General features: G+C 38.2%; 1 protein-coding gene across 1 annotated transcript; it reads left to right on the top strand.

Moving 5' to 3' along the window:
* Window positions 1–1,771: 1,771 nt before the first annotated feature.
* Window positions 1,772–6,221, top strand: LOC147486419 (uncharacterized). The gene is made up of 4 exons (XM_086573728.1): window positions 1,772–2,129; window positions 4,233–4,689; window positions 5,360–5,935; window positions 6,047–6,221. The coding sequence occupies exons 1-4, from the start codon at window positions 1,772–1,774 to the stop codon at window positions 6,219–6,221; spliced, it is 1,566 nt and encodes a 521-aa protein (XP_086429854.1).
* The last annotated feature ends 7,373 nt before the right edge of the window (window positions 6,222–13,594 follow it).

Here is a 13,594-nt window from a genome sequence, read left to right as displayed (position 1 = left end):
AGCGCTCAAGGAAAGCCTCGAGGTCCAGGCACTTTAGCGCGAGGGGCCCTCGTGTTTTGCCTTGGCAAGGCGCGGGTCGCGCTCAGCCAAAAAGTGGAGTTCCAGGCGTTTTGTGGTCGAATTCGCTCAATTTAGCTACCACCGTGGGGGGGCTCAGTGTAATTCTTTGAGGAAAATTTTCAGTGCTAAAACGGACAACCACAATGAGAATCAAACTAGGGTGGGTGGGTTATGGGACTTTGGAAAATTAACAAATCTAAAGAAAACAATGCTAAAGGCAACTAAGATGGTAGCGGCGCCTTTTGATAAACATAAAATTGAATAGTTTTACTAATGAATAAAGCGATGAAACTCTAAACGAAAGTAAAACTAAAAACTGAACTATACTCGTGATTATCAAAGATTTCTACTCTCGATACTATTGAAGTAGAGTTGGAATAGAAGATTCGTTCCACTAACTCCTCTACCCATAAACTTGACTACTTATCACCAAATTCAAAAGAACCCTATTATTTAACAAAACAAGTTTAACACAATCGTTGCAATCAATCCCAAAAAACCCCATAATTTTTACTGGTTATCATAACAATTTTGAGAGATGCACATACATATGCACATTGAAACAACTAATAAGGATCCTTAACATAGATTTCTTTCTCTACATAGATCCCTATCTCTTGAATTTTTATCCAATTAACTGAGAAGTAGTGTTTCCTTGATGTAGAAACAACTTAAAATGTTTCAATTGCAAACATAAAAACTATACATATTCACTTTTTTCAAAGTGATATCATAGAAAGAATGAAAACTTTTAAGAAGAAACAATCTCTACCTGGATAAATAAAGTGTGAAATGAAGACAAGAGAAATGTGGTGATTGTTAAGATAAAGTGGAACTAGAGAGAATTGGATCTTTTCTTGATCTCCAATGGTTAGTGATTGAAGTGTTAAAGTAGCTGGGGATCTATACATCTATACTGAAGACATGGGTTGGGAGTTGTTTTAGTCCCATATCTTATGCTAATAGGGAAGAAACATTATAAGCCATTATAAAAGGTTGACTTGCGGCTCATCATGTTCGTGGAGCTGGGCTTGTCTAAATGCGGATTGGGCTTTGGGCTTCCAAACTCATTACCGTATTCGGTAGCTGTGAAAAACCGATTTAAAACCGAAACCGAGTCGAAATATCGGTGCGGTTTAAATCCGGTTTTCAAGTGTTATAAGTTCGGTTTCGGTTCTTGATTTAAGGAACCGGGGACTTCGGTTTGGTTTGAAATTTTACTAGGAACTGGACCGGACCGAACCGAACCGTGAACACCCCTAGTTCCTGGAGTTCCTCAAGAAGGGAATGGAAATTCTTCCCCTCAAAAATCAAAGAGAGACTGTAATCATGGTCACCAAAGGGCCGAATCCCCATCAAAGGGATGAATGTCCAGAGAGCAATACCAAAATGTAGCCAGTAGTGCAAATGGAAAGCAACAGAAGAAGCCAGATGAGGTTTTGAACTCGATAAAAAATCAAATGGCCAGCTCCGCTTAAGCCAGGTTCTCTAGGTACCAGAGACCAAAAAACCTACTGCAAGTTCCATAAGAGTAAAGGGCACCAGAGCCTGCAGGACCCTGAAAAATGAACTACAGGATCTGATTGAAAGGGGGTATTTGAAGCAATTTGTGGCACCTAAGCAGGTAAATGCATGAAACCACGAGGAGATCGCCGCGTCGGTTCCGGGACCCCAGTCTTTCGGATCGCTAAACGGCCGACTCCAGATAAATATGATTTCTGGTAAAGCAAGTAAACAAAGTGGACAGGTCACTAACAAGGGTGCGATATATCAAATGTGCATCGCCAAGCAGATGAGGATCATGAACAGGGAGCTGACTACAAGAGCTCAGGTCAACACGGTACCCCAGAAAGATCCGCTCATTCTTTTCACTGTAGCTGACTGCCTTAACATCCAAAGCCCACATGAGGATGCGCTGGTTCTAACACTCCCTTTTGGAGATTATAATTTGCATCGCATATTGGTGGACCCCGGTAGTTCAGCAGATGTACTCTACTATGATGCATTCAAAAAGTTGCAAATCCCAGATGCGGAGATGGTTGCCATTAGCTCCAACCTGTATGGATTCCGTTAGGATAAAGCTCTCACAATTGGGGAAATCTAGTTACCTGTAGCCACTAGTCTGGTAACTCTTATCATAAATTTTGTTGTGGTAAAAGCTAACGCACCATATCACATGATTTTAGGCAGGACTTGGCTACACAGACTCTGAGCTGTTCCTAGCACCTATCACCAATTTCTAAAATTCCTACATCATAGGAAAATTGAGACAATCAGAGGAGATCAGGTGGCTTCCAAGACGTGATTTGGCAACAAAGCAGTCCCCACTACCTTTTAAACCAATGGAGGTGGGGAAACCCACCAAATAGCAATTATAGTTGGATCCCCCTCTCCCGGACCTGGTCCCAAGAGAGAGGGAGGATCCCCCCTCACTGGAGCCGTTGGAGGAAGTGGATATTGGGGAGGCAGCTCACCAAAAACCACTTTCATCGGTACCATGTTGAGTTCTGGAGAGCGCATAGCTCTGATACAGTTCCTCCGAGAGCACAAGGACGTGTTTGCTTGGTCGTTTAAAGAAATGCTAGGAATTGATCATGCTGTAGGAACCGTTATTCAGAATGCAAATATTTCTACAAACAGCAAACACCACGCGCAGCGGAATTAATGGGTGTCCACGATTTGTGATTGGAAAACGTACCTTTCAGATCCGGTTTTGATAACTCTGAGAATCTAAGCTTTATGAATCCGAATCAACAATCAACCCCTTGATCTTCTATTGTATTCCTTTAAAATAGATTAAACGTTGTGTGGACAATAATCTACCAATCCCCTTCTTTCTCACAAAGCTAGATCCAATTTTGGATCTATCTTTCCTTGCCTCTTTTTCTGTTTAGATGAATAGTGAATTTCGGCTAGAGAAAGATTATTCTATTTATAGGCTACAACAGGGACCATGAGGAGAAATTAGGGTTGGGCCTTCTGACGGGCTTGGGCTTCCCATGTTCGCCCAGAACACACGGCCCAAGTCAATCAACAAATGGCTTATTCCACTAAAGGTCATTGTTGCACTACCACCCTAATCCCAAATTACGTGTCAGCATTTATGGGCTCCATATTATATGCTCGTTGTTCTCCCTGTGTTTAAGATATCGAATGTCCGTTGATTAAGTAAAGTTACTGACAACTACATTAATCAACTTCTTATGTCCTTGAGTAGTACCACTCAACCTCATTGTCATGTCGGAATAAATCCACCTGCAGGGTTTACATGACAATCTTTTTGAGCTCCTCAAGGGGACATCATCAGCCGACTTCTTGCGGGACCGGATTCCTTCTATAATCAATCAAAGACACCTTACATACAATGTCATTACCCAATCCATCAAGTTTGTTGATTCACAAATGAATCTCACTCATTGATGATTTAAAGCGATGTACAATGCATGTAAGTGCCCGTTATTATATCCGGATTAGGAGGACAAGCATCCATAATAACAGAGGCGTTTGTTCTCTTATACAGTCAATATAAAGAGAAACAACCTCACTTGGTCCTGTTCAATACACACAAAGTGTACTAGTGTAATCCTACAGTCAAGATAGACTAATACCAGATTATACTACAACCGTACCAATGGTTTGTCCAAATCCATCTAGGTTGTGAACGATTACTTATACTTTATAAGGTATTGATGATATGATCTTCTGTGTGTTCACACCATATCATCTACAACATAAAGTATTAGACACATGCATATAACTAATAACATATATAATATGCATAACATTTGCCCATATGATTCTCATTCAAAAAATGAAGAAATAGAGTTAATACAAAAGTAATGCTTTTAGTATATAACCCTATCACATGTCACCGACTTAATGTCCGTAGTGATGCAGTAGTAGTCAAGCAAAAACCAAGGAAAATAGGTGCTGACAGATCCAAAGCTGTAAAGCCAAAGTTGAAAAGCTGAAGGCAGCTAAATTTGTCAGGGAAATCAATTTTTCCACTTGGATTTCTAATATTGTCCCAGTAAGAAAGAAGAATGGGTCATAGAGAATCTGTATCGACTTCACAGATCCGAATCGTGCATGTCCGAAGGACAGCTACCGTCTACCACAAATTGGTAAATTAGTGGATGCAACGATTGGACATGAACTGTTGTCTTTCACAGATGGGTCATCTGGTTATAACCAGATCCCCTTGCATGAAGAGGACCACAAGCATGCCAGTTTCACAACTGAGGATGGCATGTACTACTATCAGGTCATGCCGTTTGGACTAAAAAATGCAGGGGCTACATATCATCAATTGGTAAATAATATGTTCAAAGGATTGATAGGTGACATTGAGGAGGTGTATGTAGACGATCTTTTGATCAAAAGCCTAAGACGAGGAGATCATTTATCCCACCTGAAGCGTGCATTCGACATTCTCAGGGAGTATCACATGAAGTTCAACACTGCAAAGTGTGCTTTTGTTGTCTCATCAAGGAAGTTTTTGGGGTATCTTGTTACTAAAAAGGGAATCGAGGCAAACCCAGATCAAATCCGAGCACTCCTAGATATGCCCTCACCTAAAAATATGAAAAAGGTTCAAAAAGTTACTGGTAGGCTAGTAGCTCTGAACAGGTTCATCTCCAAGACTTTAGATAAGTGCAAACCTCTCTTTCAGTTACTACGAAAGAATACCTCATTTGCATGGATGGAAGAATGCCAGAAAGCATTTGATCAACTCAAAACATACCTGGGGGCATCACCAATCCTTTCTAAGCCAGTTGAGGGAGAAGTCTTGGGTCTTTATCTCTATTCATCTGACTACGGTATAAGTTTTGTACTAATACGGTATCAATTCTGTACTAATACGCGTGGATGAAAAGAAGGTTGAAAATCCTTTCTATTTCTTGAGTCGCACGCTTCTTCCAACAGAAACAAGGTACCCAAAACTCGAAAGCATCGCTCTAGCACTTGTTTTTGCAGTAAAGAAGCTGCGACCATACTTCCAGTCCCACACTATCAGAGTAATCACAGAGTACCAACTGCGGTCAGTTCTAGAAAGACTGAACAGGTTAGGGAGGCTAGCAAAATGGTCTGTGCGACTGTCAGAATATGATATTATTTACATCCCCATAATCTCAGAGAATGGTCAGGTAGTAGCAGAATTCTTGGGAGATTTCCCAATGACCTACATAGGGTACGACTCAACTACCCCCAGTTCAGATGATCGCATCCAGCCTAAATCTCCAGAAAACCATCTAGATCCCTGAGAACCAAGCTCCGAGTGGCGGTTGTTTGTGGATAGATCTTCGAATTACAATGGCACAGGAATTAGAGCTGTGTTAGTCACTCCTGACAATATGGGATTAGAGAAATCCATCCGGTTAGGTTGGAATGCTTCCAACAACGAGGCAGAATATCAAGTCATTCTTGCTGGCCTCACAATGGCTCTCGATCTGGGCTTAACACACCTCACAATTTTTAGTGACTCACAGTTGGTTGTTTTTCAAGTTGATGGTGGATACAAGGCTAGGGATAAGCGAATGGCAAAATACCTGGAACTGGTAAGAGGCCTTCAGAGCAAGTTTGAGAACATTATGTTCTATCAGTTGCCTCGGTCAGCCAATAGACACGCAGATGCTTTGGCATATGTTGCCTCAATGTTGGGCAACAGCGAGTCTCATTCAATCCCTATAGAGTTCCAGGAGAAATCTAGCATTCAGGTCCTAGTTACAATAGTTTGTGTTGTTCCAGCCATTACTCCAACTTGGATGGATCCATACAAGTCCTACCTCAAAGAAGGGACACTCCCTAAAGATAAGAATATAGCAAGGCGTCTGCTTGCAAAGATACAAAGATTCACCCTCGTAGGAGACGATCTGTACAAGAACTCCTTTCTGGGACCTCATCTCAGATGTCTCTCCCCAGATCTTGCTGAACAGGTTATGCGAGAAGTTCATGAAGGAATTTGTGGTAACCATGCTTGGGGCAGAACTCTAGCTCTCAAGATCTTAAGGCATGGATACTTTTTGCCTTATATGCAAAAGGATGCACAAGTTTTTTCCCGCAAGTACGAAAAGTGTCAACGATTCGCTCCACTTGTCCATGCTCTAGCAACAGAACTGCACCCATGGCCATTCACACAGTGGGGAACTGACATTATATGACCCCTACCACCTGCTCCTGGCAATGTCAGATTCTTACTGGTCGCAACAGATTACTTCACCAAGTGGATAGAAGTAGTTCCCCTTGTCTTCATTCGAGAACAGGACGTCAGAAAGTTCATTTGGAACAACGTTGTCTGCAGGTTTGGCATACCCAAAGTTATCATTTTAGATAATGGGCAACAGTTTGCTGGAAGACTGGTTGCTAAATTATGTGAGGAGTTTCACATCACCCATCTGTTCTTAACTCCAAGGTATCCACAAGGCAATGGCCAGGCTGAAGCCTTTAACAGGGTCATCTTGGATAACATGAGGCATAAATTAGATGATGCAAAAGGTTTATGGATCGATGAACTACCTAAGCTCCTATGGGCGTACCAAACTACACCCAGGTGGTCAACTGGTGAGTCTCCATTTTCACTAACCTACGGAACTGAAGTTGTCATACCTCCAAAACTGGTAGCTCCCACTCAGAAGTCAGATGTTGTGCACACACTAGACAACGAGGAACTATTATGTAAAGAAATGGATCTCCTAGATGAAAAGTGAAGGTGTCGCACTTCGCTTAGTGATAAGAGCCCAAAACTGTAGTTTTAACCCTTTAACAATATTGCTTTTTGACCAATTATGTGATTAATAAGTAAGAGTTAGTACTGTTATCGTGTTCTTATGTATTTCATGCATTAGAGTCTAATATGTACAGAAATGCGCCCCTTGTGCGAGATAATGGAGCAAAGGTTGGTTGCTAAGAAGTTCTATGATTAAAGGCCAAGATTCAAGGAGAAAAAGCCTTTTTAAAGCCCGATCAAAGCTGAAAAGTCAAAGTCAACGCGGGCAAAAATAGCACACAAAAGTCAGCAGAACTTCCGGAAGTTGTATCTTTGGACTCAGACCTCGAAATTGGGCCTACCTTATGTCAAAATGACCGGCTCAAAAAGAACTTTCTAATGTTTTAATCCTTGACCCAATCAGAGGAGCAAAAGTAGATGAAAAGGCTGTTGAAGTCAAATCCAGTTGAAAAGGCCTCTGTGGACTGAAGAAATTGGGTTTTAGGCTCGATTTTTCGGCCCAAAACATAGCTCCTCAGCCCATGCACGAAAAAGTGGATCTTGTCTCCTCCATTTGAAGACACAAGACTTAGCTATTAAGCATCTAGTTTTTTACTTAGCCATTATCCAATAATTTGTTTAGATCTAGTTTTTACATTTAATTAATTAGTTTTAGAACAAAGTAGATTATTATTTAGAATCAGATTTAGTTTTATAATAAAGTATTAGTTTTTCATTTCAATTTAATTTATTGATTCGATTCATGTTTAGATTTAGTTATCTTAAATTCAGAATTAGTTTATTTTAATTTGATAATTAGTATTCATAATCTTAGTTCTAAATTAGTTTTAAATTTAGTTTAATATATTTTGAATATTATACTATTGTTAAATTAGATTATAAAGTTTAATCATTTATTCCATAATGAGTTGTTATATTTGTTCTTATTTAAGAAATGATATTATTATGATTCAAGGCTAAAACCTCCATTAGAGGGGTTTGAAAAAGCCTTGATGAAAACTTAATTTCGATTAGCGTAGAGCAGTTCGTAATGTTTTATTCCATTCTAGAAAGTAATTATTTCACCATGAGAATGGGTTTGATTGCTTCACATGCTAGTTGTTAGTTGGTAGAGATTACCATAAACAATTAGGGATTAGAAACACCCAGTTGTTATGCGGAAGCATTACAATTCAGATTACGACAATTCTTCGTTAGTAAATTAAGTCGAGTTAAGGTGGAATCAAATTCCCCTAATTCCTCCTCATATTGTCAAGTTAATTAGTATTTCCGTAGTTTGATTTATATCATCTTGATTGTTGATTCACCATCGTAGTTAAAATTCAATTTCATTACTCTCATTGACTTTGGTAGAACTGATTATCGTAGTTAACATTAAATTCTAAGGAACTAGGAGTGGAACGAACTTTCTATTCCAACTATATTGCAATAGCATCGAGAGTAGAAAACTTTTATAATTAAGCCTGAAAATAGTTTTATTTTACTTGTGTTTGAGTCTCGTTGCTTATTCGTAGGTAAAACTAATCGTTTTACATTTTATCACTTAGCTGCTAACCAACAGACCTTGAAGAGATCATACGACAAGAGAGTCCAGATTCGATCTTTCAAAAATGGCGATCTGGTTCTCCGTGAGATCCCAGAGCCCAATGGCAAACTTGGACCTAACTGGAAAGGACCGTACATCATCGACAAGGTTGGTAGAACTGGTTTTTACTACCTACGCACTGTTAAAGGTGACGTTCTTGTCAAACCATGGAACAGACAACACCTTCGCAAGTACTATCAGTAAATTGTTATTTCATGCTTTGTTATGCATATTTTACCATCAATAAAATTCTTCACCTTGCAATCGAATATATTTCTTGCACGTTCTTTATTATCCTCAATGGACTAAGTCTTTAGGGAATTATTTGCTCACTATCTGTTCAAGAATATTGTATGCCAATTTGCTTTGGAACCAGTGATATTAAGTAAGGGAAAGTCGAATTATCAATTCCTTTCTCAGCCCCATGCAGCTAGATCTGTATGCCAATTCTTTTAAACTGCAAATATCATCAATGGGTTAAGCCTTTAGGGAATATAACCATACTAACTGATCAGTAAACTGTATGCCAGTCTAACTTGGAGCAAGAGATAGTGTTTTTGCGAGCCTGGACTGTATGCCAGTTTCGGGCACTCTCAAAACATCAACGCAGGGGTTGCTAGGAAAATCTAGGTTGGATCCAGATCCTAGCACACCACCATTGGCCTGGAACTATATCGGCATGATGGTGCCGAGGAAGACTCTCAATTGCTGTTCAGGCGATACCCTTTTTATTTTTCAAAAATAAATTGGACCTATCGTTATTAAACACAGTGTTGTGCTCATGGCACCAAGTTGCTTTCGCAAAGGCATATGCCTCTATGCGATCGAACTCTCAGTTACAGTTAAGTTGAAATGGCTCCCATGACATCTGATAAACATAAAAAGATAGTCTTACTCACAAATAAAGATATGAAACTCTAAACGCAAGTAAAACAATAAACTGAACTGTTATTTATCAAAATATTTGTTTTCTACTCTCGAATCTATTGACGTGGAGTTGGAATAGAAGATTCGTTCCACTCCTAGTCCTTTAGCATTCAAGTTTTCTACAATTGTCAAGTCTATCCAAAGTCTAATGAGACTAATGGTGGAATTTATACTACGATGTGAATTCAAATAACAAGCTACGAATAACGAAATGACAAATTGCTAAGAGTTGAATCTAGATAAAGAATTATGGGGATTTTATTCCACCTTGAATCTAACTTAATAAACTAGCATAGATTTGTTGTAAACCAATTCTTATGTTCTCACGGTAAGAATTGGTCATTCTAATCCCTAATTATACATGGCATTTCTACCAATTCATAACTAGTATGTGAAGTCGTCCACCCATTCTCATGGCGAATCAACGACCTTCTAGAGTGGAATAGATTTTTACAACGATTCTATACTAAACAATCAAGTTTTCATCAAGGCTTCATCAAACCCCTCTAATGGAGGTTTAGCCTTGATTTATCAAACTATCATTTCCCATTAAATTAAAACTAGACATAATATAAAGATTTGAACTTTACTAATTTTAACTAACAAAACTTCAAATCTAATTAATACTAAGAATGGAATAACAACAAGAATTGAACTTAGATCTACAAATTTAAATGGAAAAATCGAAATGAACAAGAATAAACTATTTTATTTATCTAATCAATGAAGAACAATGATTCAAAGAATTAATCTAAAACAATGTATTAAACTAATTAATTTAACTAATTGAATTCAAAAACTAGATCTACAAGCTATTTTAATGGCTACTTTCTATTCTAAGCTATCTAACTATATCTTACTTAAGAGCTAAGTCTTGTTTTCTGTAAAGAAGGAGACCAGATCCACAATTTCGTGCTTGGGCTGAGGTCTCATGTTTTGGGCCTGAGAATCGAGCACAAAGCCCAATTTCTTCAGTCCACGGAGCCCGTTTCAGCTGGCTTTGACTTCAGCAGACTTTTCGTCAATTTTTGCTCCTTTGATTGGGTCAAAGCTTGGTCCATTGGAAATCTCTTTCTGAGCCGGTCGTTTTGATATAAGGTAGGCCCAAATCTGAGGCCTGAGTCTAAAGATATGGTCTTCAGAAGTTCTGCTGACTTGTGCACTGTTTATGCCCGTGTTGATTTTTTAGCTTTTGACCGGGCTTCATAAAGGCTTTGTCTCCTTGAATCTTAGCCTTTATCACAAAACTTCTTAGCAACCAACCCTTTGCTCCTTTATATCGCCAAAGTGGCACATTTCTACACATAATTGAGTTTTATGTCTGAAATACATAAAAGCACGTAATTAGCATTAACTCTTATTTATTACTCGCATAATTGGTCTAAAAGTTGTATTATTAAGGGGTTAAAACTACAATTTTTAGGCTCTTATCAAACCACCCCTAAACAGCATTTTGCTTGTCCTCAAGCAAATATGAGAAATTAGCATAAGTGACCAAAAATAGAGTTCTAACTAATCTCGTTTCGCCGAGTGCGATTGCATTGACCATATACAACAAGGCCTTAAACCACTAGGAATTCCCTAGTGGACGAGTTATAGCCTCGTGATAGTTTTCCAGTGAAAGTACTCACAAACTTCATTTATACTACAACGACTCAGAAATAAAACTATTGTTTCCTTATCTATGTCTCAATTATCTATACATCTCACTTAGCAAATGAATACAAAATAATCAAGTCGAACCCTAAGCTAATATATGTATAATAATCTATCATCTACGAATAAACATATTTACAATGAGTAATACTATGAGATGAACTAGCAGGTCCGTTACTGAAAACTCGGAATAGCGTCCTTAAGTAAGTCCTCACATAAATGTCAAGACAAAAATCACTCACGATTTTTCCTCGAAGTTTCACTACTCCAAATGCGATGGAGCCGCACGTTTACCTTACAAACTCAATGACACACTTGTTCTTTACTAATATCCATTCCTAATTCAGCTAGAGGTCTTTATTAGGTGTTGTGGGGATTAGGAGATGGTTTTAAGAATGAAGGAAATGGATATTCAAAAAGGACAAGTCTGAGATAATATAGACTTCATATTATGTAACTAGAGAAACCCTTGTTCTTTACTTTTGCTTCTACACTTTGTTTCCAACCTTAGCCATATTTTTCTTTTTTCTTTGTCTTTTGACTCCTTTGATTCTATTTTTTTTTTAGAGTTCTAAGTCTTTATTTTCTTTTATTTATTTATTATTATTTTTTTATTTAGATAGAAACTTCCTTTTCTTATCTGAAACGACTAAGAAATCTTGATTTCAAAGGTTCTTCTCTTTTCTATTCTTCATCTTTATTCTCAGACTTATTCAAAGAATTGGGTAGGTTGATTTTTTTTATTTTGTTTTGTTTTGTAACAGGGTAAAGGATTTGTGGTTTATGAAAGGCTAAAGGAAAGGCTCAGAGGGGCGACTAGTGGAAAATAATTTATAGGTTTGAATTTCTGGCTATATCGATCCAAAGAGGGCCTAAATTCTCGCTTAGGATATGGTATAGTAATTAAGCAAGTGGACGTGTGATTTCTCTATCCAGATTTTACTTCTCCCTTGTGTCATTTCTCAAATGTTCACTCATATAAGGCTTTAGGCTATATTCTCACAGGATTTGTAGAATAAGTACTCTAGCCTAGATTCAGAAACTTACTGCCAACAATCATAGATACTCATGTAACATATTTATAGATAGATGCAAGTATTATTACCTACATATTAACCTAAGTTTCTAAAAACTATTCTAATGCAAAAGCTACGTAAGACTTCTAGATTATTGAGAGCATAGAGAAAGAAAACAATACCAATATTCATAAGTGCATAGCATACTTTTTATTTATATTTTTTAAAATTTTTGAATTTTTTTAGCTAGAAAACAAGTGCATATTATACATATCTATATCCTAACAGATGCCTTAATTACACGTGTTTCTATGCCCCCACCCCCCCCCCCCCCAACAAGAAGCATGATTTGTGCTCAAAGTATTTTAAATAAGGAGGGTAGGAAAATACCATTGAAACGCGTGAAATTCTGGAACATCTGCAAAACAAGATTATAACATACTAATATAGAAAAGAAATCTTATGCAACTCTATAAGAGTTCCACCCGTTATGGGGTTAATGAGAAATAGATTGCTTGGGACATAAGCAAACAATAACTGAAACTAACACTTACCTGCACTCCCGTTTAAAAAATTTCCTCCTCATTTCCCTCTTCAACGAGATGAGGTTCTTTCGCATCCTGCCATGCCATGATAACTTGCCAAGCCTGTCGCAGTGTGTCGTCAACTTGTGCTAACCTGTCTAGTGTTACTATGTCTGATAGGGTGTAAGGAGCAACCAAAGAAGGTTGCACCTCCCATCCCGGCCAAGTCATTACTCGAAATGAGCGAACCACACAATTGGTGGGTCTCATGACTTCAACCCTTTTCCAATCCGTGAACTGGGTACATAATTCAGGTAGACAACTGAGCATGATGTGGCAAACCAAAATAGGCATAAGAAGATACTTATGTCGCATGCTTTTGGCACTCTTAAGACTAACCACTAATACTCAAGGAATGTCATATCGGTGATGTCCCTTAGCTAAAGCAAGGAAAACGTCACCAGCGGTACTATTTGCAGAAGTAAACTACCACTCCCCTAGAATATTCATGAGGATGAATAACATGGTGGTGCCTACATTTAGGGACAGGCTACCAAGGGCTATGTTGTAACACCCTTAGTCCATTATACGAAATACCCCTCCCCCATAATACTCATGGAAATATGTATAGTCATATAGGTATGAATTATCGGTCATATATCCCCACGTGTGAATAGGATCATGTATTGGTATTCCCGAAACTAATGCTACCACATTGATAAATGTAAAAAGATGATAGTTTACTTACGAAATGAACGATGAAACTCAAAACGTAAGTAAACTAAAACTTAATTACGTGCTTAAATTTATCAAAGATTGTTCTACTCTCAATCTATTGAACAAATATAGTGGAGTAGGAAGTTCGTTCCACTTCTAGTCCTTCCGCATGCTGTGTTTTCTAGTCTAATTACTCTACTCTAAGTCTAATGAGAGATTTACAAAATGATAACTAGACTACGATGCAACTAGCCACAAGATGCAACTAGTCGACTATTTAAATAACTATGGGAATATTACGTCGATTCTATGATAAGGAGTTAGAGGGGGATTGATTCCACCTTAGCTCAACTTAATCCACTAACGACGAATCGTCGTAATC

The sequence above is a fragment of the Coptis chinensis genome, chromosome 7 (genome assembly GCF_015680905.1).
Source record: "Coptis chinensis isolate HL-2020 chromosome 7, ASM1568090v1, whole genome shotgun sequence".
NCBI lineage: Eukaryota > Viridiplantae > Streptophyta > Magnoliopsida > Ranunculales > Ranunculaceae > Coptis > Coptis chinensis.
The sequence above is the reverse complement of the archived record's forward strand: the minus strand, read 5'-3'. Positions and strand labels throughout refer to the sequence as shown.

What these genes read in the sequence shown, in the direction of transcription:
- LOC147486419 (XM_086573728.1), top strand. Translation starts at nt 1,772, where the DNA reads ATGATTTCTGGTAAAGCAAGTAAACAAAGTGGACAGGTCACTAACAAG. An exon ending in CTCCAACCTGTATGGATTCC is followed by an intron (nt 2,130 to 4,232) that starts GTTAGGATAAAG and finishes TGTCTTTCACAG; the next exon opens with ATGGGTCATCTGGTTATAAC. An exon ending in ACCCTCGTAGGAGACGATCT is followed by an intron (nt 5,936 to 6,046) that starts GTACAAGAACTC and finishes TGCTTGGGGCAG; the next exon opens with AACTCTAGCTCTCAAGATCT.